Source organism: Trichosurus vulpecula, chromosome 4, assembly GCF_011100635.1.
Source record: "Trichosurus vulpecula isolate mTriVul1 chromosome 4, mTriVul1.pri, whole genome shotgun sequence".
NCBI lineage: Eukaryota > Metazoa > Chordata > Mammalia > Diprotodontia > Phalangeridae > Trichosurus > Trichosurus vulpecula.
In genome coordinates, this window is record NC_050576.1 from 159615306 (window position 1) to 159643121 (window position 27816).

At 40.1% G+C, this 27816-nt stretch overlaps 1 protein-coding gene across 1 annotated transcript; it reads left to right on the forward strand.

Moving 5' to 3' along the window:
* Positions 1–112: 112 nt before the first annotated feature.
* Positions 113–27502, forward strand: LOC118848580 (Fc receptor-like protein 2). Its single transcript, XM_036757518.1, has 14 exons — positions 113–172; positions 7139–7159; positions 8309–8554; positions 9612–9881; positions 10126–10404; positions 12336–12623; positions 17293–17571; positions 17944–18060; positions 24058–24085; positions 24879–24961; positions 25970–26038; positions 26335–26397; positions 26998–27029; positions 27112–27502. Exons 1-14 carry the CDS (start codon positions 142–144, stop codon positions 27235–27237), a joined length of 1932 nt encoding a protein of 643 aa, XP_036613413.1. The 5' UTR covers positions 113–141; the 3' UTR covers positions 27238–27502.
* The last annotated feature ends 314 nt before the right edge of the window (positions 27503–27816 follow it).

Genomic DNA, 27816 nt, shown 5'->3' on the forward strand with positions numbered 1-27816 from the left:
AGGGAGGTCTCTTCAACTTCCTTTTTTCTAACACCACCAGCTCTGTCTTGAAGAGTATCTTGGAAACTTCCTGATTCTGATCTTTGAGTTGCTTTACTGCTTAGAGAATCTCCTGTCCCAGTGTTTCGGGATCTACCCCTCATGCTTCTGTGGGCATTGCTGTTGATCCTTGGTGAGTACAATGACTCAAAGAGAGTATCAAGGAGAAAGAGGGTGACTGACCATGTAAATGGTCGCAAAGAGCTCAAGAAGGATGAGAATTGAGAAAAGGCCATTAAATTTGGCAATTAAGAGATCGGTACTAACTTTGGAGAAAGTAGTTTCATTGAAAGATAAGATGTGAAGCCAGACTGCAGAGAGTTAAAAAGGGAGAGAAAAAGAAGTGGAAACACCAACTGAAGAGATAATCTCAAGGAGATTAGCCATGAAAAGGAGGAGAGATATAGGATGAGAGCTAGTTGGGATAGACGGACCCATTGAGGGTTTTTTGAGGAGTGGGGAGAGATGGGTATGTTTGTAACCAGTAGGGAAGCAGCCAATAGACAGGGAGAGTCAAAGATTAGTGAGAGTGGGGATAATAGAGGAGACAATCTGCTGGAGAAGTTGGGAAGGAATGGGATCACTGGTGGATGTAGAGGGGTTTGCTTTGGCAAGGAGAAGGGTAACTTCTTCATGTCAGATGGAGTGAAGGAAGAGATGGTAGCAAAAGGTATCTGAGTGATTTGGCATAATGAAGAAAGAAGAGGAAATTCTCAGGAAGGGAATTAAATGTGAGGCAAGGTTCTCAACTGAGAGGGGAGAAGGAGAGGGAACAATGAGAGGTTTGAGGACAGATGAAAAGGTTTGGGAAAACTGTCTTGGTGAATGGGATAGTGGGTATATTAGGGAGGTGACAATTATCAGATAGATTCGATTATTACTTCTTTATAGTATAATTTGAGGTCTGGAAGTAGTATTCTTCCATCTTGTTTCCTTCTATTCACCATTTTCCTTGAGAGAGCATATCTTTTGTTCCTCTGAATGAATTGTGTTATTATTTTGGGCATAGAGTATTCCCTTGGTAGTTTAACTGGTATAGCAATAAATTTGTACATTCATTTAGGTAGCATCACAATTTTTGTATTGGCACTGCCCATCCAGGAGCTCTACGTATGCCTCCAGATAACTTAAATTGTTCTTTATTTCTTTAAGGAGTATTTTATCTTTGTATAAATATAGGTATGCCTTGGCAGATTAACTACTGGATATTTGGGGAGGTTTTAATTAAAATTCTAAACTAAAACATCAAAAAAGAGCATTGCCATACACATAGCAGAACACAAAAATATTATCCTGTATAAGATGACGAATCACACTTTTATATTGCTTGATTTTAAAAAAAGAAAGTACATAATAAATCTTACATGTTACTTTTAAAACTGTCTTGCTTGTCTGGGCTTCCTTCTGAAATTCCTTTTCTCTTCTTAGCATTAAAGTAATCTTTCAATGGTCCTCTTGTTTTCTGTCAACAGTATTTCTAATCCCATCTGTCCAACTCCATCCCCAATTAAAACCTGAAAGAAATAAAGAAAAAACCCTGTAACAAATAAGTATAGTCAAGCAAAATGAATCCATGCAGTGGACATGTGCGAAAATGCATTTCTCTCTCTATACCTTTTGTCTGTCATCTCTGTTAGGAGGTTGGTAGCATATTTCAACATTTCCTTTGGAGATGTTGTTGGTCATTGCATTGATCAGAGTTCTTATGTCTTTCAAAGTTGTTTTTCTTCACAATGTTTCTGTACTTGTATAAGTTGTACCCTGCTTTTGATCACTCCACTTTTAGTTCATGTTGTTGTTGAAAACCCTTCCTAAACACACACACACACTTCTAGTTTTCTTACTCTTTGTGTGTCATTCCCACCCCAAGCCATATACCACTTGCTTTCAATCCAGTGACTTTGCCCAACTCTGGGCATTTTCCCTAGCTGTCCCTCATGTGTGGTATGCTCTTCCTCCTCACCTGCACCTTGTGGGCTTCCTTCCTTCCCTTGCTTCCTGCTACCTAAAATCCTATGTTCTACAGGAAGCCTATCCTAATCCTTCGTAATTTTAGCACCTTCCTTCTGTTGATTGCTTCCTATGGCTCCTGTCTGTAGCTTGTCAGTACACAATTATTTGCCTGTTGTCTTCTCCATTAGATTGTGAGCTCCTTATTGTCAGGAACCATCCTTTTCTTTCTTTCTTTCTTTTTTGTAACCCCAGAAGTCAGCACAGTATCTGACCTGTAGCAAGCATTTTATAAAATTTTACTGACTGAAACAGGCATAAACTTTACAAAACTACTCTAAATGCCTAATAACTAGAGAAATTCAAATTAAAATAAGTGTACCACCTCACACCCATCAGATTAGAAATGTTGACCAAAAAAAGAAAATCACAAATGTTGGAGGGACTGCGGAAAAATAGTATATGAATGCTCTGTAGGTAGAGTTGTGAGCTGGTCCAGACACTTTGAAAACAATTTGGAACAATGTCCAAAAAGCCATTAAATGGTGTGTCCTTTTGGATTCAACAATACTGTCACTAGTTCTATGCCCCAAAAAGATTAAAGAAAGACAAAAAAGAATCTTATCAAGAAAAATACTTATAGCAGGCCGTTTTTGTGGTGGCAAAGAATTGGAAACCAAGGAAGTATGAAAAAATTGGAGAATAGCTGAACAAGTTATGACATGTGAATGTGATGGAATACTAGCTCACTGTAAGAACTCATGAAAGAAAGAGTTTCAAAGAAACCTGGAAAGACTTTGATGTGAAGTTAAGTGAGCAAGGTCACGAGAATAATTTATATAATAACAACATTGTAAGGGCAAGCAATTTTAAAGAAGTAAAAAACTCTTATCAATGTAATGACCAATCACAATTCCAGAGAATTCATAATGAAACATACCCACCTCTAGAAAGAAAGGTGATAGGTTCACAGTATAAATTGAAGCACGTAACTATGTGTCTGGGGTGTGGGGGAAGTATGGTATAAGAACTCTTTTGTTTTTTATTTTAGGTTTGTTGATTTTTTATTTCTCATTTTTTATTTACATAGTCAATTCAGTAATGCTTTCTTTTTCTTTCTTTTATAAAAATATATACTTTGGATTGTAATTTTTCCACTGAGGATTGCTTTAAGCATAGCTCCAATTTTTTAAACATATTTTCTCATTCTTGTTATTGTTTTTATGTGGTTATTGTTTCAAACATTTTTAATGGACTCACATTCAGAATGTTATTTTAAAGTCTCCATTTAGGTCCTGATCTTTTGCTTATGCCCCTTGTATTGATTGTTATCCTATCACATTATGATATATAAAAGCAGTGTTTAGTATTTCTGCTTTTTTATGCCTATTTACTATGTATTTCCTGGCATGTGATCTGTTTTTGTAAAGGCAACAGATAGTACTGAGATTTTTTTAATGTCATAAGTTTTTCAGCTCTAAATTCTCCAACAGGTTTTTCAGCTCTATATGTTCCCTGTTATTTATCTTCCTGTTTGATTTGTTCAGCTCTGAGAAAGTAGTGTGAAAGTCTTTTATAAGGTAACTTTGTTGCATATTTCTTTTGGGAATTTAGTTAACTTTCCATTTATGTATTTAGATGCTATGCCATTTGATGCATACATGTTTTTAGTATTGATGTTAATTCATTGTCTATGGTTCCTTTAAGCATAATATAGTTTCATTACTCGTCCCTATTGATACCGTGAGTTCTATTTTTGCAGGGCACCACAGTTTAAGTAAAATGATAAACTGGAGAATGTCTAGAGGAGATCAGGAGAATGTGGAAGGATCCATATCATATAAGGATCAATTAAAGAACTTAAAGATGTTTTACCTGGAAAACAAAAAACCCAGGGGGATAGCTGTCTTCAAATATTCAAAAGGATATCATTTGGATGAGGGATAAGACTTATTCTCTTTAGTCTCAGAAAACAGAAAAAGGAGCAATAGATGCAAGATGCAAAGAAGCAAATTAAGCCACAGTATCAGGAAAAATGTCCTAATAATTTGAGCTGAAAGCGGACTGACCTGACTCGAGGTTTAATGGGTTTCTCCTCATTGTAAGTTCTTTAGGAAAAGGCTAGATGACCATGTTAGGTATACATAGAGAAAATTCCTTTTCAGATAAGGACTAGACTACAGAAATACGGCAGTTACATGAAACAAAAAAGATTTAAGAAATGGTTTCATTCTGTGGCAGCAGTGGTCATGTATGTGCTTCTACTGACACTAAGCTGACTCATGTCCATCTGATCTTGACAAGATAAAACCAGACTGAAACTGCTTTCCAGACACAGTTCTCTTTCAGCTAAGTGCTGGATTTCATGTCATACAAATGTCTTGCAAGGGTCAAATGTCTCTGTTGTGTTTGTTGTTTTTAATTTTGTGATTTTTAAGAATGGATATTACTCCAAGAAAACACACCCAAGTTGTAGTTCATGAAGAGCACACTCCACTTACCATTAGAGTTATTGCAGTGGCTGTTGGTGTGGACAAGGCAAGCATTTCAAGTATCACTCAAGCCTACAATGAATCCGGATTAGTCACACCAAGAAAAGGTGAGGGCAAAAATGCAATACAATACCAAGACAAATTATTGATGCAACCTGACAAAACATTGATGCAAAAGAGCCTTATTAATCCTTGGAGAACAAGCGAAGACCTTCAGAGAGGTCTGATGGCTAAACAAACTGTTATTGATCTTTCTTCTTGAAGTTGGAAGAATGCCAAAAAACTAGGGGAAAAACAGCTGTAAGCCTTTGCTTTGATGCTGAAAAAAATTACAAGACTTCTCATGTGCAATAAAATACAAAGACTAAAGGACTCAAAATATGAAAAATATGTATTTTTCTTACTGAGGAAACTCAATTTTTTTCAAGGATATACCACAATGTTGAGAATGATCCAAGTGAGCCTGTAAGATTGGGTCATCTTTATCAGACTGTAACATTTTTGGGGATCTTTTATTAATTCCACTGAGCCTGAAGTTTTGTTCCCACTGACATAATGGTAGACTCTGAAACATGCATTGATAGAGTGAAAAGCAGAATTGTTCTGGAATTACAGAAATTCCCATTTGGAAATGGAATACTGCAACATGTTCCATGTCACACAACATCAAGAAATTTATCCAAGACAAAAAATAAAAATGCTTCAAAGGCCTAAGATCTTGCCTAATTTAAACCCCATTAAAAAACCCTGACTTTTAAAAATGGGCTAGTCATCAAAGGTTTATCCAATCCAATGTAGTCTGGTTTCATGATGAAGAACTAAAGAATATATGTCCAAATTTTATGTACTCAATGCCAAATCATATAAAATAAGTGACTATAGCAAAAAGAAAATATTACACATTAAATTTTTAAAAGACATAACAAGTCATACAGCTTTACTGTATAACTCAAGATGTTTAATGATTTTACTTTGAACTAAATAATTTGCAGATACCTATAGATCAGGCCTGTACAACCTGCAGCCCACCAAAGGATTTCCTCTACATACAAAGAATATTTTCCTCTACATCTTTTGCAGGCTCCAAGCAGCTGGAGAGCAGTAAACAGCCTGTAGACTGCAGGTTGTGCAAGCCTGCTATAGATGATTGCTGAGTTCCTTTTCAATTCAAAATTCTGTGATTTTGTGATCTGTGGTTCTATAATCTCTTTCAAGACAGGAGTTAGCAAGTATCTCTTAAGAGTAAAAATTATAAGGAACCTCAAGTGGCCTTCTACTTCATCCTTTTCATTTTAAAGAGAAGAAAATTGAGGACCACAGTTAAGTGACTTGAAGTCACTTAACTGGCAGAAAATCAGGTCTAGAACCCAGGTCTCTTGACTCTTAGAGTAGAGTTCGTTCCACTCCACACCATTGCCTTTAGGTCAAGACTCCTCTGTGTATAGGGAAAAAATAATTTATCTACTGCCCTTCCATAACTGTTCTGTTTGATTCCATAGTTTATCAGACTAGATAGTCCAAACCTTTAAGGAGATCGTTAGATGGTAATATCCTTGAAGGCAGTGACCGTCTTTTACCTCTTTTTGGGTCCCTAACACTGAGCACAGTGACTGGCATGTAGTAGGTGTTTAGTAAATATTTATTGAATTAACTCATAACTGTTGGAATTTTGAGTTGCAAATATCTATTTAGTGTTTAAAGATAAGGAAATCAATCAATCAACAAACATCTATTAAAGTCTTACTATATGCCTGGCACCGAGTTGGTCTCTGGGCACTACAAATACAAAGAATGAAACAATTTCTGCTCTCAAGAACCTTGCGTGCCATCAATCAAGACAAAGTACACAGACATAGAGATCAAATAAAAGCAAATTGTTAAAATCAAGGTAATTTAGGAGACAGGGCACTAATATATGAAGGATCAGGAAAGGCATCATGCTGAAAGTAGGAGCTTGAGTTGAAACCTTAGGAAAAGAGGGATTTTAAGAGTACATGTGAAGAAGACATTCATTGCAACCATGGGGGACAGACAGTGCAAAGGAGCACTCCAGAGATGGAGTGTCATGGGAAAAGAACATACATGCCAGTTTAGCAGGCTCACAAAGCCCAGGAAGCAGCATAATATATGGTGAGGCTGAAAAGAGAGGTGCTAGCCAGGTTGTGAAGGGCTTCTTCAAAAGAGTCATGATCCTCATGATGAAAAATGCTATCATCCAAAGAAAGAACTGATGGAGTCTGAATGCAGATCGAAGCACACTGTCTTTACTTCCCTTATTTTTTTCATGTTTTTCTTCCCTCTGGGTCTGTTTCTTCTTTAACATCATGACTAATGTGAAAATATGTCTTACATCATTGCACATATCTAATCTATATTAAATTGCTTACTGCCTCAAGGAGGAGGGAGGTGAGAGAGAGAGAGAAAATTTGGAACTCAAAAAATTCTAAACGAATGTTAAAATAGTCTTTACACGTAACTGGAAAAAATAAAATACTATTTTTAAAAAGTCATCATCTAGGTCTCTTTTAGGCCAAGTGTTCCTAGGTGACTGAAGAAAGCAGGTAATATCACACAGGGATCTGAAGAATTTCTGAGAAAGTTGAAAAGTGTCGGGAATCTCCACTCAGTTTAACCTCCGGCTCTTTTCTCTTCCACAGGTTTGGTCGGCAGACAATCTTGTGAGTCACCCTTTTCTTTGCTCTTTGGGGTCTCTGGGTAATGCAGTCTCCTTCAGCACCACAAGATGCCTACAGAGGCCTGTCTGAGGTGGCCCTGTCTGCCCTGCTCCTCGTGGCTGAGATCTGCAGTGCCATGCCTCTCTTCCCTGACTGATCTTGTGGGTCAGGCTCAGGATGCTCTGAGTCTCTCAATAGTTTTTGCTCAGGATTCTTCTGCCCACCAGATGTGAATGCTGATATAATTATTTGCTATTTCAATGACTCGGGGGCTGACCCTGGGACATCCTGATGCAAACAGGACCATGCTTTGAATCATAAGCTCTTACATTTTAGCCCTGGAAATGACCTTGCAGGAGATCTAAATTTATTCTCCTCTTTATGCAGAAAAGGGAACTGAGGACCAGTTAGGTGAAATCGTGTGTTCAGGATCACACAGCTTCACACTAGAATTCAAACTTAGGTCCTCTGACAATGGTGCAGTGGAGAGAGTCTTTGACTTGGAATCAAGCGACTTGGGCTCAAGTCCAGGCTCTGAAACTACCTACCAGTGTGACCTTAGACAAATCACTTCACCTCTGTGCCAAATTTCCTTACCTATAAAAAGGCAATGATAAGAATCACACTGGTTCTTTCACATGTGTGAAAGGAGGAATGTGATAACATGTACAGGTAGCATTGGAAACACTCAAGGGGGGAATAAACTATGTCGAGTGTCTAATTTGATTGGATGTCAGTTTCCAAGGAGGCTTCAGAACCAATCCAGTCTCCTGGGGACCTGACCTGCCATTAAAACAAAAGATGTCTGGATCTCCTGGGTTCATTTTGGCACTTTTGATTTCTCTCCTCCAACCAATCTTTATTCAATATCTAAGCTCTCCTGTCAGTCTGGGCTGGAATCAGATGGAGGCTCAGCATTTTAGGAAGGCAAGGTGCTAGTCTCTGGTTTTTATTAAATTCCAAGAGGGTAGGTGGACTTTGTATGTGTTGGGAGACAGAGACAGGGAACCTAAACCTGGAACTCCAAGCTTCAGGGTTCTATCCCAGGGTACTGTGGGGCCAGAACTTCCCTACTCCTCTCCTACCTCTCCCCTACTACAAGAATTGTGTACAGGCACTTTCATCTTATGCTGTTCATTTTCTCCCACCCAGCTTTTGCAAAGAAAGCCGTGGTGCACCTCAGCCCTCCATGGACCACTATCTTCCAAGGGGAGAAAGTGACTCTGACTTGCCATGGATTCAACTCCTCCAAACCAGCGACAACATGGTGGTACAAAAACCAACGATGGCAAAGTAAATGGTCTACAAACAGTGTTGAGACTAATCAGGATGGAAAGTACACATGCCAGACCCAGGACTCAGATCTCAGTGACCCTGTGAACCTGATAGTTTCTTCTGGTGAGGACAGAGAGCCTCACCAAGCCTCAGGACAGAGTTTCTAAAAGCTGTCCCCCACAGGGAGGGAGTGACAAGAGGGGAGGCACTGGGGGCCCTAGAATGCCACATGACATCACTGGGGCAGCAGTAGAGCTGGGGATAACAACCTTCACTACTCCCCTTTAGTCATTCAGAAAGCAGTTGATACCCTGCTCAGGATACCCTGAGATCCCCTGGCAGCTAGAGGCTAACCCTGACCACTGAGAGTAGTACGGGAAAGGATGGGACTTCCTTCCCAAAGCAGATATGTTGGGATTTATCGAGAGAACATCATCTAGGAAAACTCCTTATTCCTGGGAGAGGAAACTAGTCAGACATCTGGGTCAAGTGGGAAGAATAGGGGGAATCTGGATACCCTACCATTTATCACATAATCTCCAGATCGGTGCATGTCCCTTTAAAGACAATTGGAAGGGGGAAGGGGCAGAAAGATGGGAGTTGAAACAGTAAGGCAATAATAACAATATAGATAATAATTGTCAAAATGCCTATGTAGTTCTGTATTGCATAGTATACAAGGCTCTCCACGTAGAAGGTAGAAGAAGTAAACCATTTATTCAGACACCAGAGAACCATATCCCATAACCAAATGCTCAGCTCCCATAGCCAGTCAGTCATCATAACAGCAAGGAACCCAAAACATTCAATACAGAATATCATAACATGCAGCCTCTTCATTCCAAAACCTCTCTGACCCCCTGCTGGGGTCTTCACCAAAACAAACTCACAGCACAGCTAAGTTAGCCTGTTCAGTTCTAATAATCATGAGCGTGGCCATTAGCAGCCATCACATCTCTCTCTCTCTCTCTCTCTCTCTCTCTCTCTCTCTCTCTCTCTCTCTCAGCATTTTCTGTGACATAACTTCCTTTTCCTGTCAGGAAGCTCCTCTCACCACATGTGTCTTAGGCATCCTATGACATAAGCAAGTCACATGGCCTATTAATGGGTGGGAAAGATCTTCAAATCTAATTGCCACCACAGGAGTTGAGTCTCTAATGTCTCCTGGGTTCTCTTACAGGTCCACTGATCCTGCAGACCCCATATTCCGTATTTGAAGGAGAAACATTGGTCCTGAGATGCCAAAGACAGCATAATGTGAAAATCACAGACGTGTCATACTATAAAGATGAAAAGAAATTGTTTTATCCCCCTAAAAACTCTGATATCTCCATTTCCATCCCACAAATTAATTTAAATTACAGTGGCAACTATCACTGCACAGCAGTTTTTCCAGATAATTACTTTTCTAAGAAAAAAAGTTCAAAAACAGTAGAGCTCCAAGTCCAAGGTATGAGCTTCAATCCTGGGGGAAAGAAGGAGGAAGGGGAAAGGCTATTCAAGGCCCCGGTCTACATGTGGAGGACTGGGTAGACACACAATAGGAGGGAAAGCTCATGACTGTAGCGTAGAAGGGAAATGAGATGGAATCATCTGTGTGTCCCTTCATCTGTTCAGCTGAAAACACAAGACATGTCACCCCAGGAGCTCTGACACTCATTGTCCTGGGCACTGTGTTTGCCTCCTCTCTCTAGAACTGTTTCCACCTCCTGAGCTGCAAACCACAACTTCAGAGCCCACTGAGGGGACCTCAGTGACCCTGAGATGTGAGACCCAGCTCCCTCCACAGAGGTCAGACACCAAGCTGCACTTCTCCTTCTTCAGAGATGGCAGGGTCATTGCATCAGGCTGGAAGAAGTCTCAGGTACTCCCAGCCATCTGGAGGGAAGACTCAGGGTCATACTGGTGTGAGGCAAAAGCCATGACTCAGAATATTCAGAAACAGAGCAACCGCATGAAGATCAGTGTGAAAAGTGAGTAGCAATGACGCAGAGCTAGAATTGAGAGGTGACATCAGTTCTGATCTTGGGATACATTGTAACATGATTTTCTTCTTCCTCTGGGAATGGGAGTGGTGTTGGAGATAGCCAGCTAGCTTTCTTCTCTTGCATTGGGACATCAATAGAGTTATATGTAGGGGCTAGCCCTGAGATGGTCCATGGCGAGAGAGGTACATGGCAGGTTTTCCTTTAAGCCTGAGCCTGTTCTAGATACACTTGAGGACTTGCAGAACGGCATGTAGAGATCCAACTATATCTTGGTAAGCCTCCTAGGCCTGTGCAAGGCAAGACTGTACAAGGTAAGAGGTCATGGGTCCAGAACCACCCTCGTGGCTGTGATCCGCATGGGAAAGAACAGGAATGTTTCCAGTATGGGTATCTGCGTGGGAATGATCAGGAATGTTGCAATATAGTCAGCATCTATGTATCGGAGCTACATGGCCTATGTGAGACACAAGGCAGGATGTCCCAGTAAAATATCAAAGCAGTCCCTGTAAAGTAACAAAGCAATGCATTAGGTAATGGTTCAGAAGCATTAGACAATGGTTAAGAAACAGTATAAAAGTCTGTTGCTTGCTTGAATAAAGTTGAGTTCTGATTCAGACTCTGCCCAACTCACGTCATTGCATTTCTCCACGGAGCACCTGAAGCTGCTGGTTGGCTTCAGTTATAAGTAAATAGCTTGCTTGGGGCAAGAAACAGAGATTTGCTCTAAGCAAGCAGTTCGTATTCCATCCTGAGCAAGTACCCTCAAGTCAATTTTTAACATTATCTTTTTTATTTTGAGTTCCAAATTCTCCTTCTAGCCTCTTCACTATCCATTGAGAAGTCATTATATGGTTGTTGCAACAATTCAGCTAGCAGCTGTTGTGAGGGTGAAAGACCAACACAAGCCCAACAACAAGAACACTGCCAGCACAGGTTCTTTGATCTGCTTTACTAAGGAAAGCAATGTTAAGGGGTTAACAATCTTATTTCAATCCAACATACAGATATCATTCACTTAGTTCAGGAAGAAAAGCCAGCAAACGAGTTATAAACATACACAATATAAAGACCAGATCACAATTCATAGTTACCAAGAAAGCATCAACATCTGGGTTGACAAGCTGGGAGGCTCTTAGAGCAGCAGCCCAGAGTCCCACACCAACACTCCTCCAGGAGTGAAAGCCTCAAGCAAACAACTCTGTTCTCTCTTTTTATACAGTCTTTAGACACCATCAAATGTCATCTGAGATACCAAAACTTAGGCACAAAACTTAGGCTCTGGTCTTAGCAACTCTCCTTAGGGCTCTGAGGGCTTCGTGCCTCTCTCAAACTACCTTACTAGTTTGCTAACCAGCCTCGGGCTTTGCACCTAGTAGTAAAAGGGCATGGGTCTGGGGTTTAGCACCTAGTAAGACTCAATCAAAGAGACTTAATTAATTTATCATTGTAAAATAGTAAAAAAAAAAAAGTCCCAACTTAATTCATATTACAATGATATCATCTACAAATGTGAAATCATGAGACACATATTTCCATGTGAGCCATATTGCAAAAAAAAGTCAAGAAAAATAAAAGTGTGAGAAAAATATGCTTCAATTTGCACTCAGAGTTCATCAGCTCTCTCTTTGGAAGTGGATTTGTTTTGCCCAAAGCCGAAGTTGTGATTCAGAAGCTTATGGGTGGGGCATCCACACTGTCTTAAACCGGGAAAAAATGACTCCTCCCCACTAATATATGCAGGATTATTCCCCATGTCCAGTCTTAATATACCAATAACCTATTTCCTCCTTCCTTACTATATGTTTCCCCAAGTTCCCATTGTACAGACATGTACAAGTTGGGTGCAGCTTCCCCTGCCACCTTTGACACCCCCCAAAGTCAGAGAGGTCCTCATGTGCCACCTTGTGTTCACCCAGGTATCCCCGTCTCTGGCATCATCATGGAGACCCAGCCCTCCGGGGGACAGGTGACTGAAGGAGAGAAACTGGTCCTCATCTGCTCAATAGCTCAGGGCACAGGGAACATCACATTCTCCTGGCACATAGAGGGCATTAACACAAGCCTGGAAGAGAAGACTCAACGTTCTCTGAAGGAGAAGTTTGTGCTCTCTGCTATGAATGAGAGTGACGCAGGGAAGTATTACTGTACTGCTAACAATGGCATCAGCACCTTCAGCAGCCAGAGAGTGAATGTCACCGTGCAAAGTGAGTCCTACCTCCATTCATCTCAGTCAGCCTTTGTCCACCTGGGAGGGGCCCCTACAGAGTCATGAGGAGGCTTTTTTCTTTAGCATTTTATTGGTACTTTTGTTGTTGCTGTAATTTTTACGCCACTGTCGTTTCCCGCTGATTCCCTCTACAACCATCACCCTGTTCATGGAACCCTGCCTTGTGCCAAAAACTTATGGTCAAGCAAAACAAACCAATATACCAGCTATTTCTGAAAATAGATGTCTGATCTGGCACCTCTAGTCTCTCCCCTCTCTGCCTGCTTATCCCTCAGTCTTTTGGGGCCATAATTGGTCCCTGCATTAATCAGAGCTTTGAAATCTTTCAGTACTGTTCTACTTTGTATCTGTGTTCTTTATATACATTTTTCTCTTTGCTCTGCTTTGCTCCCCATCCACTAATTTCTTCCCAAGTTTCTCTGAATTCTCCATCTTTGTCATTTCTTATAACCCAATACCATTCCATTCTATTCGTATGCCATTTGTATTTATTCTGCATATATGTGTATATGTGTGAATAGTGATTGTTTCACTATTTGTGTTACCAGTGCCAGGCACATGATAGGTATTTAATGCGTGCTTACTGATTGAATGTCCGTTTATTCCCTTAATTGAGAGGCATCTGCTTTATTTAAAGTGGGAGGGGGGGAAGTGCTACTATAATTATTAGAATACATGAGACCTTGGACCTTCTTAGGGTATATACCTAGTAATGGGTCACTGAACACGAATAGTTTAGTAAGTTTTTCAACATAACTCTGGATTGTTTTCTGGAATAGTTAGACCAATCCATAGCCCCAATAACATTGCATTAGTGGACTTGTCCTACCATAGCCCCTTAAGCATTTCTCTTTTTTGTCTTTTATTAGGAGCATTTCCATATGTGTAGCAGAAGAGAAGAGTATTATACCTAAAAACATATCTGTCTGTTACGTCAGCTTGCTTTTCTTTTTAAGTAAATAATAAATTCAACATAGAGCTTTGGAAGCTATTCTGCTTATCTGTGATTCTTTCTGGTCCTCTTTTTCTATATGTCATTAAAAATGCTTCGAAAATCATCTTTTCTTTCTTTTCTTTTTCTTTCTCTTTTTGTTGGTTGTGGCAATCCTAGTCTGTACTCCATTTCATGTGTCCTGACCCCACTAAAAAGAAAAAAGAAAAAAAACCTGTGTAACAAATATGTTTACCCAAGTAAAACAATGAGAAAGTTTCTCATTGGTCATGTCTGAAAATGTGTGTTTTATTCTGCCTCTCGAATCTATCCCCTCTCTGGCAGTGCAGGTGGGTAGCATGCTTCATCATTTAGCCCCTGGAATCATGGTTGATTATTGCATGGATCAGAGTTCTTAAGTCTTTTACATTTGTTTTCTTTATAGTATTATTGTATATATTGTTCTACTGATTCTGCTCACTTCACTTTGCATCAGTTCATGCAAATCTTCAAAGATTTCTCTGAGGACGTTTCTTTTGTCATTTTTATTTTGCGATAATATTTAAAAAAATTTTTTTTTGCAGAGGGGAAGGCAGGGCAATTGGGTTAAGTGACTTGCCCAAGGTCACACAGCTAGTAAGTGTGTCAAATGTCTGAGGCCGGATTTGAACTCAGGTTCTCCTGACTCCAGGGCCAGTGCTCTACTCACTGCACCTATCATATTCGTATGCATAATTTGTTCAGACCTTCCCTAGATGGGCACCTCCTCCCTTGATTTCTATATAAAAATGCAGAGCATTTTTTTCACATGGTTATTGCTTGCTAGCATTTCTTTTGTGTTTTTTAACTCTGTCCTCAAGAGTAGTTACTATCTATTGAGGACTGGCAGAAAAAAAAAATTATAGTATTTAAATGTAGTCAAGCAATCAATAAACATTTATTAAGGGCCTACTGTGTTCCAGGAAGTATTAAACACTAAAGGTAAAAGATGGTCTCTGCTCTCAAGGATCTCATGGTCTAATAAGAAAACAGGCAAACAATTATGTACGAACAAGCTGTCTATAAGATAAAATGGAAACAATTAACAGAGGGAAGGAACCAGAAGTAAGGAGGGGGCAGGGAAGACTCTCTGTAGAGGATGGGATTTGAGCTAGGACTTGGCAGAAGCCAGGGAAGCCAGGAGGCAGGAAAGAGGAAAGGGAGAATTCCAAATATGGGGGACAGCCAGTGAAAATGCCTGGAGTCAGGAAATGGAGTGTCTTGTTTAAGAAACAACAAGGAGACTGAATCATAGAATACACATTGGGGTGTAAGTCATAAGAAGTTTGGAAAAGTGGGGGAGAGGGGAATAAGGGGACATTGGTTATAACAGGCATTGAATGCAAATAGGATTTTATATTTGATCCTGTATATGATAGGGAACCAATGGAGTTTGATGAATGGGGAGGGGGGTGGGGAATAAATGAAGGAGAGGAGTGTTGACATGGTTAGACCCAAGCTTTAGGATGATCACTTTAACAGCTGATTGGAGGATGGCCTAGAGTGGGGAGAGACTTGTGTCAAGGAGATTAACCAGTATGCTCTTGCATTAGCCCAGATGTGAAGTAATAGAGTCTGCAACAGGGTGATGGCAGTGTTAGAAGAGAGAATGAGGTATGTATCAGAGATGTTAGGAAAGGAAAATTGTCAGGCTTTGGCAACAGATTCCATATGGAAGGTGAGAAAGAGTGAGAAGTTGAGGATGACATCTAGATTTTGAGTGTACATGATTGGGAGGACAATGGTACCTCAAAAGTAATAGTAAAATTTGGAAGGGGAGAAGGTTTGGGGGGAAAGACAATGAGTTCAATTTGGGATATGTGAACTTTAAAATGTCTATAAGACCTTGAGTTAGAGCTGTCCGATAGGTAATTGGAGATTCAAAACTGGAAATTAATAACAAAGTTAGGGCTGGATAAATAGATATGAAAATCACCATCATAGGGATGATAATTAAATCCATGGGAGCTGATGAGATGACCAAACAAAATAATATATTATTTGCCCATAAGAAATAATGAAAAGTTTCTTGCCTTCTCAATGGACAGAGAAAAGGCAGGAGGGAGGAAGAGAATTCAGAACTGAAAATAAAATTTAAAAAAAGAAAGAAACTGTGAAAGGGATGGATTCAGAGAAATGTGGGAGTGCTTGTATGAAATGACACATAGCGAAATAAGCAGAGCCAACAGAAAAAAATATATATACAATGATTACAACATCATAGAAGAAAACAACTGTCAACAATCTAGAATCTAGGATTAACTCAATAACCAATCAGAACTCTGGACCCACCTCTTGGCAGAGAGGTGATGAGCTCAAGAAGCAAAATGAGACGAGCATTTTTAGGCACCACAAAAGTGTGTGGATTTGTTTCGAGTGACTATACTTATTTGCTACAATTGAGGACTTTTATGTTGGTGAGGAGAGAGGATGGAAAAGGGAGGAGATTGGAGTTAAGTGATACCAATACCAATTTTTTTTAAAAGGAAGAAAACTCCCTTCTCGCCTCAGCCACAGAGAATCCCCAGCATCATTTAAAGTTTAATTCAAATGCCTCTGTCTGCAGAAAACTGATCCTTACCCCTCCAATTACTAGTACTCACATCCTCAAAATTTTCTTTCTATATATGTTGTATTTAATTTTCTATACACACATTGTTTTGCTTGATTAAAATTCCTTGAAGACAGTAACTATTTCATTTTAGTCTTTGCATCTCCAAGCTATAACATGGTGCCTGGCACACAGTAGGTGCTTAACAAATGCTTATTGAATTAATAGTTGAATAAATTGCCTATTCCTATCTTCTGGCCACTTCTCTATCAGGGAATTGTTCTTGTTCTGATATCATTTTCATCAATCCCATATATAACATGGAAATCAGATCTTTACGAGAGATAATGCTGCAAAATTGTTTCCCAATTAACTGCTTTCTTCTAATTCTGGCTGCCTTGAGGGAAGAGAAGGCAAGGGAAGGGAATAGGGATTTTATTATATGCTGAGTATTTTGCATATATTTTTATAAATATTTTTACAAATATTATTTCATTTGATTCTCACAGCAACTTTGTGAGGTAGGTGCTATTATTATCCTTATCTTACAACTGAGGAAATTTGATTATATTCATATGAAAGCCTTTCAATTTTTGTGATTGAAATTGTCTATTCTGTCTTCTGTAATCACTTCTGTCGCTTGTTTATTTGAGAATTTGACTAAACACTGAAGAATTCTCCTTCTAGAGAGTTGCACAAGATAGCTCCTTTCGATTTCCTTAATATTCTGTTTGTAATTTTATACTTAAGGTGTATATCAATCTGGAGCTTGTCATGGCATACGGTATAAATGATAGTCTAAACACAATTTCTGCCAGATTGGTTTACAATGTTTTGAAAATCGTCAAATAAGCAATTACTTCCACAGCAATTGATAATGTTGAGTTTATAGAACATGAGATTTATGTGTTTGATTAGTTCAGAGGACAACTCTGCTAGAAAAAAACCTGCAAAATCTAGAAAGTATCTGGGGATAAAACTCATTATTAAATATGTAGTGTATGGCCTATGGAGCCTGGTAAGGCCACTGAAACATTTTTCTATTTAATATATCTTAGGTAAAGAATTCGTGAATCTCTTGCAAAAGGAGAAAACTTCTCTGATATGTTTGATTTTCTCTGTCAGTTCCAGTGTCTCAGCCCCTCTTCAACCTCAGTACACTTGGGACACAGGCCACTGTGGGAGATGTAGTGGTGCTTCACTGTCATGTCCTCAGAGGTTCTTTTCCAATTCAGTATCAATTTTACCATGGAAAGGCAATCCTTGAGAACAGGATGGCCCCTTCTGGAGGTGCAGTTTCCTTCAACCTCACCATAACAACTGGGCATTCTGGGAAGTACTTCTGTAGGGCCAACAACAGTTTCAGTTGCCAGCTCAGTGAAACTCTGACACTCTCCATTTCAGGTAGGTAAGATGTTCTGGGATTAATGCTGCCATCCAAAAATGATGGAGAAAATTCAATGATGGTGGATTATAGGGCAATACTTTCTGAAACTGGCTCACCCAAGACTCTAACTGTGTCTTGAGTCACAAAGGAACGGGATGAAGTAGAGTCAGAACTCAACAACTACTTACCACCCTTCTCCCCATATTGGTCTGTAATTGGCAAACTATAATTCAGGTAACTAGGTAAATGTAGGTGAGATCATCCAACCCTACCTACAACCTGTTGCTAAAGGAAAGAGCCATGTTTTCCACCCATGTTCCAATATCAGGAGATGCTTTGGGTCCCAGGTACAACTCCCCCAGGTCTCATCTATAGCTGTTTCCTCACAGTTCCTACAAGAAGTTGGAAGAATACGGCCACTGTGGGAATCATTGTTGCCCTGATCAGTATCTTTATCCTCATTATTGTGGCTCTCATGGTTTACTTCAAACTCCTGAGAAAATCAGGTTTGTAGCTTGGTTACCCTTTGTTAAGCCTATACATACATACATACATATATACATATATACGTATGTCCATGAAATCAGTTTGATATACAAGACATGTTTAGACTTAGACTCTATTACAGTTCTAATACCTAGTGATCAGAGATGCCAGGCTGAGAGTTTAACTGAATGCAATTCAACTAACATCTATTAAACATAGTGGGGGTGGGGGACAAAAGGCAAAACCAAAGCAGCCCATGACCTCAAGAAGCTTGCAATGAAATAGTGGGAAAGCCATGCACACAATTGGCATATAAAAAGAGTGAAACAAATGCAAAAGAGTGATCCACACAAATGTTATTATAAGTTTGAGGAAAGAAATATGATTTTTTCTTATGGTATGGGAAGAGGCAGGCTTCATGGAATAAGTGATATTGGCATTAGACATTGAAGAAAGAGACAGATGGTATGAGGTTGTAGGTGGGGTCCACGTGTGAAGAATCTCATGAAAGGGGACAAAATCAGAGTATGGAATGGAGAGTAGTACATACAAAGTACATACAAAAGGGATAAGGTTGGAAAACTAAGTAGGAGCCATGATGCAGGGTCCCTTCCCCATGAATTCAGCTGGGACCTAGAATTGAGTATTTACTTTCTTAAACAGTCAGAAGGGAACTTAGAGATCATTTTGGAATAGAGGAAATAAAGCAAAGAGAAGTAAAATGACTCCACCGCGGAGGCTTTTGTTCTGGGGTTCACATCTTCTTATGTAAGATACAAAAAAGGTTCAATTATTTAATACAAGTGATTCCCAGAATGATACGAGATATCCTATTTAGTGCAATTTTAAGCTTTAATAACTACTAAAACTTGTGAGACCTCTGCGTATCCAGCCCTCAGTCTCTCTTCTGAGCTCCAATCCCTCATCTCCAATTGCCCATTAGACATCTAGAACTGAATGCCCCATAGTCATTTCAAATTAAATATGTCCCAAGCAGATTTGCCCAGGATCAAACAGCTAGGAAGTATCTGAGCCTCACTCAAACTCAAGGTACCCCTGACTCCAGGCCCAATAATCATCCCAACATCTCTCATATATGCCTCCTTCTCATTCACAAAACCCCCAATGTGCCATCATCTCTAATTGGATTACTACTATAGCACTGATCTTTCTGCTTTAAGTCTCTCTCCACTCAGATGCCAATAGGATCTTCCTAAAAGTGCAGTTCTACCCATATTACCCAGTAAACACTAGTGGCTCCTTATTACCTCCAGGATCAAATAGAAATCCTTGATTTGGCATTTAAAGCTCTTCACAGCTTGGCCCTTTCATACCTCCCAGTATTATGACACCTTCCTGGCTGCTGCACATTCTGTGACCCAGTCTACTGGCTTACTTACTGTTTCTTCCTTTCTTTCTTTTTTTACAATGTTAAAAAATTTTTACATAGCTTGACAAAAACTTAAAGTCATACAAATGAATCCTAAATGCCTGCTTACACCTTAATAGTCATAGAATGGCTCAGCTGTCAGAGACTTTAGACTTTATCTGAGCCAGTGCCTCATTTTACAGAAGAGGAAAATGAGACTCCAAAATATTGAAGAAACCCTGATTATAATGCTTGGCCCCAGCCTCTTGACTTCCAGTCCCGTGCTTTTTACATCAAGCTACCATGTGAGTTTTATATGGCTTTTACAGTCTAGTTAAACACTGCAGCACAAAAAAAAAAATATTTTTACTTGCACCAAACACTCCATCTGCTATCTCTATACATCTGCACTGGTTGTCCTGCCTATGCCTGGGAGGATCTTCCTCTGTACCCCCACCTGTTGGTCTCCCTGGCTTCCTTTAAGTCTAAACTCAAATCCTCCTTTCTGCAGGAAGCCTTACCAAGACCCTAAGGCTGCTTCCCCCTTGACATTTATTTCCATCTGTTCTGTATAGATTGTAAATGTACCTAGTACTTTACATCTTGTCTCTCCCATTAGAATCGGAGCTCCTTGAGGGCAAGGATGATTTTTTAATCTTTGTTTGGATCCTCAGCACTTAGGACAGTGCCTGGCACATAGTAAGTGTTAAAGAATTGCTTGTTGGGGCAGCTAGGTGGCACAGTGGCTAGAACACTGGCTCTGGAGTCAGGAGGACCTAAGTTCAGATCCAAACTCAGACACTTGACACTTACTACCTGTGTGACTCTGGGCAAGTCACTTAAACCCAATTTCCTTTTTTAAAAAATTAATAATTGCTTGTTGATTGACCAATTGACCGACTCTGATAAAGTCCTCATTGTCTTCACCAGATGAAGACAAATTCTAGTTTGATGCTGTCTCCTTTACAATACAGAGAAAATCCCTAGACATGGTAACTCCTTGATAAGGTGTGAATTCCTTGCTTTATTGTCCCCACTGACGCTATAATTGATCTGACTAAGGGATTCATAACCGGTTCAGAAACCTCACCTACCCTGCCAGGGCTTAGAGATCTATAGAGAGAAGGAAAGGAAATGTGGGGGTTCCATCAGAGAGAAAGAAGCCAGTAGAGACACACAAGGACTCACTTATTGGAGGAGGGAAAGAACTTGTACGACCAGTTAGCCCATTCATCCGACCATGGGTGTGTCCTCCTCAGTTTGACAGTGGAGACTTTCTACCCTGCAGAGGAGTTTCGTGCCTCATAAAAGAAACTGTGTGGATGCCAGAACAAAGAGCTACATCCCCAAGACAAGAATAAATCCAGGACAATATCTTGGCATACCCATTTCACTTGCTTTGCCTCATAACCCAGAGTTTTACCCACGAAGTTTTCCACCAATGAGAGTAAAGAGCTTGGCCTCTTAGGTTGCACTGAGGCTCAATCAAGCACTTATTAAGTACCTGCTATGTGCCAGGCACTATACTATGCTGCCAGGCTGAGAAGACAAATATATATTCACATACACATATACATATACAGATATTTTATATATATATGTATATATATATATATATCTTTCCCTTAATAAGCTTATATCATAGGAGATAAAATGTTTATAAATAAATAGGTACAAAGCATTTTTTAAAATGCAATGTAAAATGGGGGGAGGATAATAACAATAGCTAATAATATATTTCTTACTACGTGCCAGGCACTGTGCTAAGCTCTTTACCATTATTATGTCATTTGATCCTTGCAACAACCTTTGGAAGTAGGTGCTATTATTAACCCCATTTTATAGATAAGGAAACTGAGGCAAACAGATAAGTGATTTGCCCAGGGTCACACAGTTAGTAAGTGTCTGAGCCTGGTTTTGAACTCAGGACTTCCTGACTCCAAGCCTGGGGGATATACATTTTATGATTATGCAAGCAGTTTCTACAAATCTATCATTTCAGTTTCATGACTTGGTTTTGCTGATTGAGCTGATTCCTTATATAGATTTTTTTTAATTTTTCATTTTTGTTGATAACTTTTGTTAGCGATATATTCCTCTGAACAAAAAGAAGGAGGAGGAGACAGAGGAAAGAGGGGAGAGGAGGAAAAAGTCTTTTCGGCGAAACTATCCATCCTATTAACAGAGGCTGACATTATATGTAGTATCCCATACCCCTTGTCTCTCAAATCAAGTTGAGTGAAGTTGAGGGAGGTACATTTTCTCATTCTTTAATTCAAGGCCAAGTTTGGTGATTGAATTATAATTAAATGGAGTTTGGGTTTTGTTGGGGGTTTTTTAAATCTGTTTCTCAACATAGTTTGTTTTCTAAGGGTCCAAACTTCCCCCTTCCCCTCTTCTGTACACTCTACGATATATTTTGAATGTGCAAAATAGGACACTTCTGAAGCAGTTGAAGTGGTGATTTCTCAAAGCCACTAGGGAATCTCCAGCCAACCCTACCCTTAACCCTGCCTAGTGTTTGGGAAGCTAATGCCTTATGAGTCACCTCTCTCTCCTTTTTGGCCTCAGGAAGATTGATCCTTCTATGGGAAAGCCTCCTAAACAGTGACTGACCCAGCTGAACTCCAGCTTTAAGAGAACAAAGATCATAGAATTTAAGATTGAAAAGAACCTTGGAAACTCAAACCCTTTAGTACACAGAACAAAACTGAAGCACTTAGAGATAGATGGGGGGTGATTTTCCTAATATTACACAAATAGCCAGTAGGAGAGTCAGAACTCAAACTCAGGGCCTCTGATTGGGAAACTAGTATTTTGCCACTATATTGTATAATTACATTGGCTATTGCTTTAATATTCACAGAAATTACACAAAGAATGAGGAACAATCCTTGATTCTAGTTTCAAATATTGAGGGTTAAATCCCCATGTGAAATTATACCCACCGCCAAGATTACTGTTGTCTTCTCTTAGAGATTTTGCAGATTCAGGGTTGGAAAGAATGTTAGAAACTGTCTAATCCAACCCACTCATTTTACAGATGGGAAAACTAAGGCCCAGAAAAGTTAAGTAACTAACTTGCCTGTGGTCACCTAGGTAGTAAACGAGAGAGGAAGGATTTGAACAGAGGCCCTCCAAATCCAGTGATCATTCCACTGTACTCTGTCACAGGCCTCTCCTCACTGGGATTGAACCATGGCTATGGTGGTAAGAGGGCTGAAATCTTATTCAAATTCTAAATCTGCTTCACATTAGAATCTATGCAAGGAAGGCATTCTTGGTGGCCTATGTCTTTTGCTTGCTATCAGCTCGGTGAAACGTGGATAAGCTGATGGCAAATGCAAGTGGGGGGGTATGGATTTTTTTTAAATAGTATCTTTTCCCCAATTATATGTCAAGACAATTTTTAGCATTCATTTTTACAAGATTTTGAGTTCCCAATTTTTCTCCCTCCTTCCCTCTCCTCCCCTCTTCCTAACATGGTAGACAATTTGATATGGGGGTATGGATTTTGATAAGTCTACGTGAAATGAGTGCATTCAAAAAGGATTTTATTATTCACTGATTTTAGAAAACTACTCTTTGGAATTCCATCTTCCAGCTCTTCTTGATGGGGGAGAACAAAACCTGTTCCAGACCTATAATTTTTTGCTCTCTTCTTTAAAATTTCCACTTGTCAGCTTCTTAATCTAGTTCGAGCAAATTAGATTACTAGCTGTGCTATTCCCCAAATAGCTTTAAGGTTTGCATAGCCCTTTGCAAATGTAATCTCATTTGGTCCTCACACCAGTCTTGAAAGATGGTTGCTATTACTATCCCTCCCCCACCCCACTTTTACAGATGAAGAAACTGAGGCAGGGAGCAGTTAAGTAACTTGCCCAAGGTCACACAACTAGTGAGTACCTGAGGCCAGCTTTGAGCTCAAGTCTTTTAGAAACCAAGTCTAACACCCTCTCCAAGGCCTTATCTAGCTGTCTCTGCCCCTCAAATAATTCATTCTCCAGGAAAGATGCTCTTTCCTTATCTCCAGACAAAGTGTTCCAGGTAAGTTAGCAGGTGACTAATGTCACAGAATCACAGAAACTCAGAGTTGGGAGAGATGTCAGACACCATGTAGTCCAACCCATATCCCAACCCATATATTGTCATGAAATAGAAATCAGACTTAGAGAGCTTTGCAAACTTCAAAGTGATACAAATATGTCAGTTTTTATTATATCTGACAAGTGATTATCTGCCCCTGAGATTCTCATGGTCAGGCAGTCAACAAGCTTTTGTTAAGTGCCACTCTGTGCCAGGCCCTGTGCAAAGCTCTGGGGACACAAAGGAAGGCAAAAAATGCTCTTTGCTCAAAAGGAGTTCATAATCTAATGGGGAAGACAATAGATAAAATAAGTGGAAAGGGGGAAGTGTGGGTGTGGGTGTGGGTGTAAGAAAGAGACAGAGGAGAGAGAAGGTAAGAGAAACAGAGAAAGAGGGGAAGAGAAATAGAGACAGAGAGACTGAGGAAGAAAGGCAAGAAGGGAGGAAGGGAAGGAGGGAGGAAAAAAGGAAGTTAGGAAGGAAGGAAGGAAGAGAGGGATGGAGTGAGGGAGGGGAGAAAATATCTATTCCTCTTCTGACACCCTGGTCTTGTGCTTTTTAGGAAGAAGCTCTGCCCCCAGCTCATACAGGTGAGGCCTCTGTTTCTTCTACCCTCTTCATGTTTTCTGCCTTCTTCTCCCCCATCACACTGCCCCATTCACCCCCTCTTGGAGAAGCTCAAGAGTGGATCAGTTACTGCCTTTGGTCCCTGGGGATGGACCTGTTTCACACCTTTTGGAACTTTCAGAGGATTTCACAGGACAGTGTCCCTCATCACTATCCCCAAAGCATCCCCTTCACTATCTAGTTACTGATCTGCTTATGCTGAATATTAATATGGTTATTTAAGCCACAGGCTTGACCAATGCTCTTCATTTCCCTGTATTTCTCTAACCCTTTCTATGTCAGGGTTTCAGCCTTCAGTCATGAGATCCCAAGAGGCATGGGCTGTGTTTTTCTAACTGATTCTGTCTGCCTAACTCAAAGACAAACAAAGGTGCTAAATTAATTCCTTTTGAGAATTATTATGATAATGAAAAGGATAAATATATGGCCACTCCATCAGGGAGTGGCCATTCTTATCTACGGACTGGCCTTGTTCCCAAGTCGTCTCAACTTAGATTACTCCCTCTTTGACTATTACATCACATTGTTTCTTAAAAGAACCCACATAATTTGCCTGTGTAATTGATGTCTATGCTCCTAAGGAATAAATATCACCTCATAGAATACCCAGAACTCTCAGTGACCTTTTGCCTTCTGATTTCCCTAAAATTCAATACCATTTCCATATTTTTTTGCTTCCAGGGCTCTGCCCATGACTTAATTACATTTACCTGTGTTTCTGTTCCAAGGTATGGCTTGTGTCTCTGTTTCCCACAGGGCCTCTCCCGTCTCAAACCTTCAAGAACCTGTCTACTCAAATTCATCTGCCCAAATGGAATTGGTGCCAATATATAGCAATGGTAAGGACCTCACCTTTGGGCAAGGGTTGAAGAACTTGGCCTTGTGAGTAGAGTGAGGAAGAGGAAAGGGAACATGCGGTAAGCAGGGTTAAATCCTTATAGCTACTCAAGGCTTTGCTCAAGCCCAGCCACCCAAAGTCAATGAATGGCATACCTAGAACTGTAAATGAAGGAAAGAATGGAAAATAATTTATTAAATATTTAATATAAGCAAAGTACTGGTCTAAGTACTGGGGACACAAATAAAAAAGTAAGACAGTCCCTGCTCTCAAGAGACTCACATCCTAATGGGGGTAGACACCCAAAGGTTTTAGCTACAAGCCAGATGGAAAGGTCCATGTTACAACTGGCAAAGAAGGCGGAAATGATTTTTTTTATTCATTTCCAATTTATGTAAGAGGGATGAACCGTTTGATAGTGCTAATGACTTTGTTCACAAAAATTTTCTTTTCTGGGTCTTCAGTAGTTATCACAGAAATTACAGAAGGATTTGACCAGCTACATGTCCCCTAGAATTTTTTCCTGGGATGATGACTGTGGGGACTAGGTTGGAAGTAGGAAGGATAGTCTGGGGGTGCTGTCCCAGAACACTTGAGTTTACCCAACCATCGATGGAAGTTGGTTGGCAACTGATGTTGATATTTGGAAAAACAACTAATCCTACACATTATTCATTTCAAATCCTCCACTATGATTGTTTCCATCAATTTTAGCTATGGGGCCTAGATTGGAAGTAGGGCTAGTGGTCCATGGGATAGTGCCTTTCCCAAGGCTCTTGGATTCAGGGTCCTAGATTGTATCTCTCTGGATTTGAAGGGAGGTGATCATTGAGAAAGTAAGTTTGACTTGTTTGACACATGGCACCTCCCATCTCTCCCTTTACTGCTTCAGTCTGGCTGGCTTGCCTGTCTTATCAAGTAAGGAGGATTCTGAATGACATGATTAAGAAGAGCTAGTAGTCCAAGCTCTGGGCCAGGGCCTCTTGATCAATTTTGTCTTCTTTTGCAGTGAATCCTATAACTAAGGACATAGTCTACTCTGAGCTCTGGAGTACCCAACAGGGAGAAGCACATAAAGGTGAGTCAATGGGAAGTGATTGTGATTCTGATGTATATATTACTGGATCTTAGACTATTACTCTATAATAGTGAATATCATTGTCTAAAAATGGAATATACTTCATTGTAAATAGTAAGCTCCCCAACACTGGAGGTATTCCAACAAAGGCTTGATGATCACTGGTGTAGGATGGTTGTAGAAAGGATTCATGTATTGGGAAGGGGCTTGGATTAGACGATCTCTGAAATCTCTTAAGAGTCTATGGTGTTAGCCCTTGGCCAATATCTTCTGGAAAACTTTGTCTTTTCTTTCAGTAAATCCTGAAGTTGGAGATGTGGTTTATTCTGAGATCTCTTCCAAAGAACATGGAAAGGAAGGTAAGATCACTCAGTGGTCTTCTTTCTTCTGATAATCCAAATTTTCATGTGCATAGTGAAAGGAATCACTTGGCTCTTCCCTCTCACCGAAGATCCCCCTCCAGGACACTGGGAAAGGAAGGACAGGCATCAAAGGACCAAGAGTTGGCTCAGAGAAATGCATGGAAGAATAAAAACCAATGAAAAAGCATTTATTAAACATTTACTATTTGCCAAGCACTGGGCTAAGTAGTCAGTATTCAAATCCACAACCAAAGACAGCCCTTGCCTTCAAGGACTGATCAGAGGGGGCCTTTGTCAGGAAACTGCTATGATCACAGAAACTAGAAACTGCAGCCTATAAGAATCTTTGTCATTCTGATATTGGGGAAACTATCGATCAATGAGACTCTTGAGAAACTTAGCAAAAGGCAGAATTAAAGGATGGACAAAGCATGCTGGTGAGTCCAATGGAATAAGGACCAGCATGGGAGAAAGGAATAAAGCTGTAGAGAAAGAGATAAGAAATGACCAAAGGGAAGAGCACAGTTAGAGAGCAAATCATGGGCCCTAAGTGTGAAAGTCATTACCCACAACTCAAAGTTTCCCTTCCTTCTGCAGCAAACAACACAAAGAACCCTCCGGAGGGCAAGGTGAGTTGCATTCCCTGGCTATTCTCTCCCTTGCCCCTTCTCTCCCTCTGCCACATCCTCACCCCAGTATTTTCCCTTCCAGGACTCCTCAGCTCTCTATGCTGAGGTGAAGAAGAAAGATCGACCTAGAGATTCAGAGGAGAAGGCCAAGGCTGCAGATATAAGTCAAGATGGTGCCAAAAGTGATAAAAATGTCAAGCTCTTCTGACCCCTCAGGGACAACTGGACCCACACCCAACTTGTTCTTCCACATAGGTCCATAAAACAGTTCTTTCCATTAGTTCAAAACTGCACCCTGAACACACACAACACTGAAGCCACCTAACTGGCCCATTTTGGTTTTCATTATGAAAGGAAGTTGAGTCATCTTCACCCTTCACCGGGCTTTTCCTTTCTGGCCTAGCACACCCACCCAGGAAACCAAATTACAAAACAAAAGGTTGTTCAGCAAATGCAAAAATAAGGCAGAGGATCTGAATACGTTTCATAACATATTTATCAAGGTTTGATAATTTGGTGAAACATCCTTCTCCATTCAAAGAATGTTGCTGTTTAAAAACCAAACCAAACCAGGATCCTGCACCTGGGGTCAGAGCACCTGGAAAACATTGGAAATATATTGATAAGTTCTGGTTATCCCTTTCTCCTTTTTCTTTTTTTTGTTGTTGTTTTTTTGTTTGTTTGTTTTTGGCAGGGCAATTGGGGTTAAGCGACTTGCCCAAGGTCACACAGCTAGTACATGTGTCAAGCGTCTGAGACCGGATTTGAACTCAGGTCCTCCTGATTC

What these genes read in the sequence shown, in the direction of transcription:
- LOC118848580 (XM_036757518.1), top strand. Translation starts at nt 142, where the DNA reads ATGCTTCTGTGGGCATTGCTGTTGATCCTTG. An exon ending in GGTGCCAATATATAGCAATG is followed by an intron (nt 24,962 to 25,969) that starts GTAAGGACCTCA and finishes CTTCTTTTGCAG; the next exon opens with TGAATCCTATAACTAAGGAC. An exon ending in AGAACCCTCCGGAGGGCAAG is followed by an intron (nt 27,030 to 27,111) that starts GTGAGTTGCATT and finishes TTTCCCTTCCAG; the next exon opens with GACTCCTCAGCTCTCTATGC.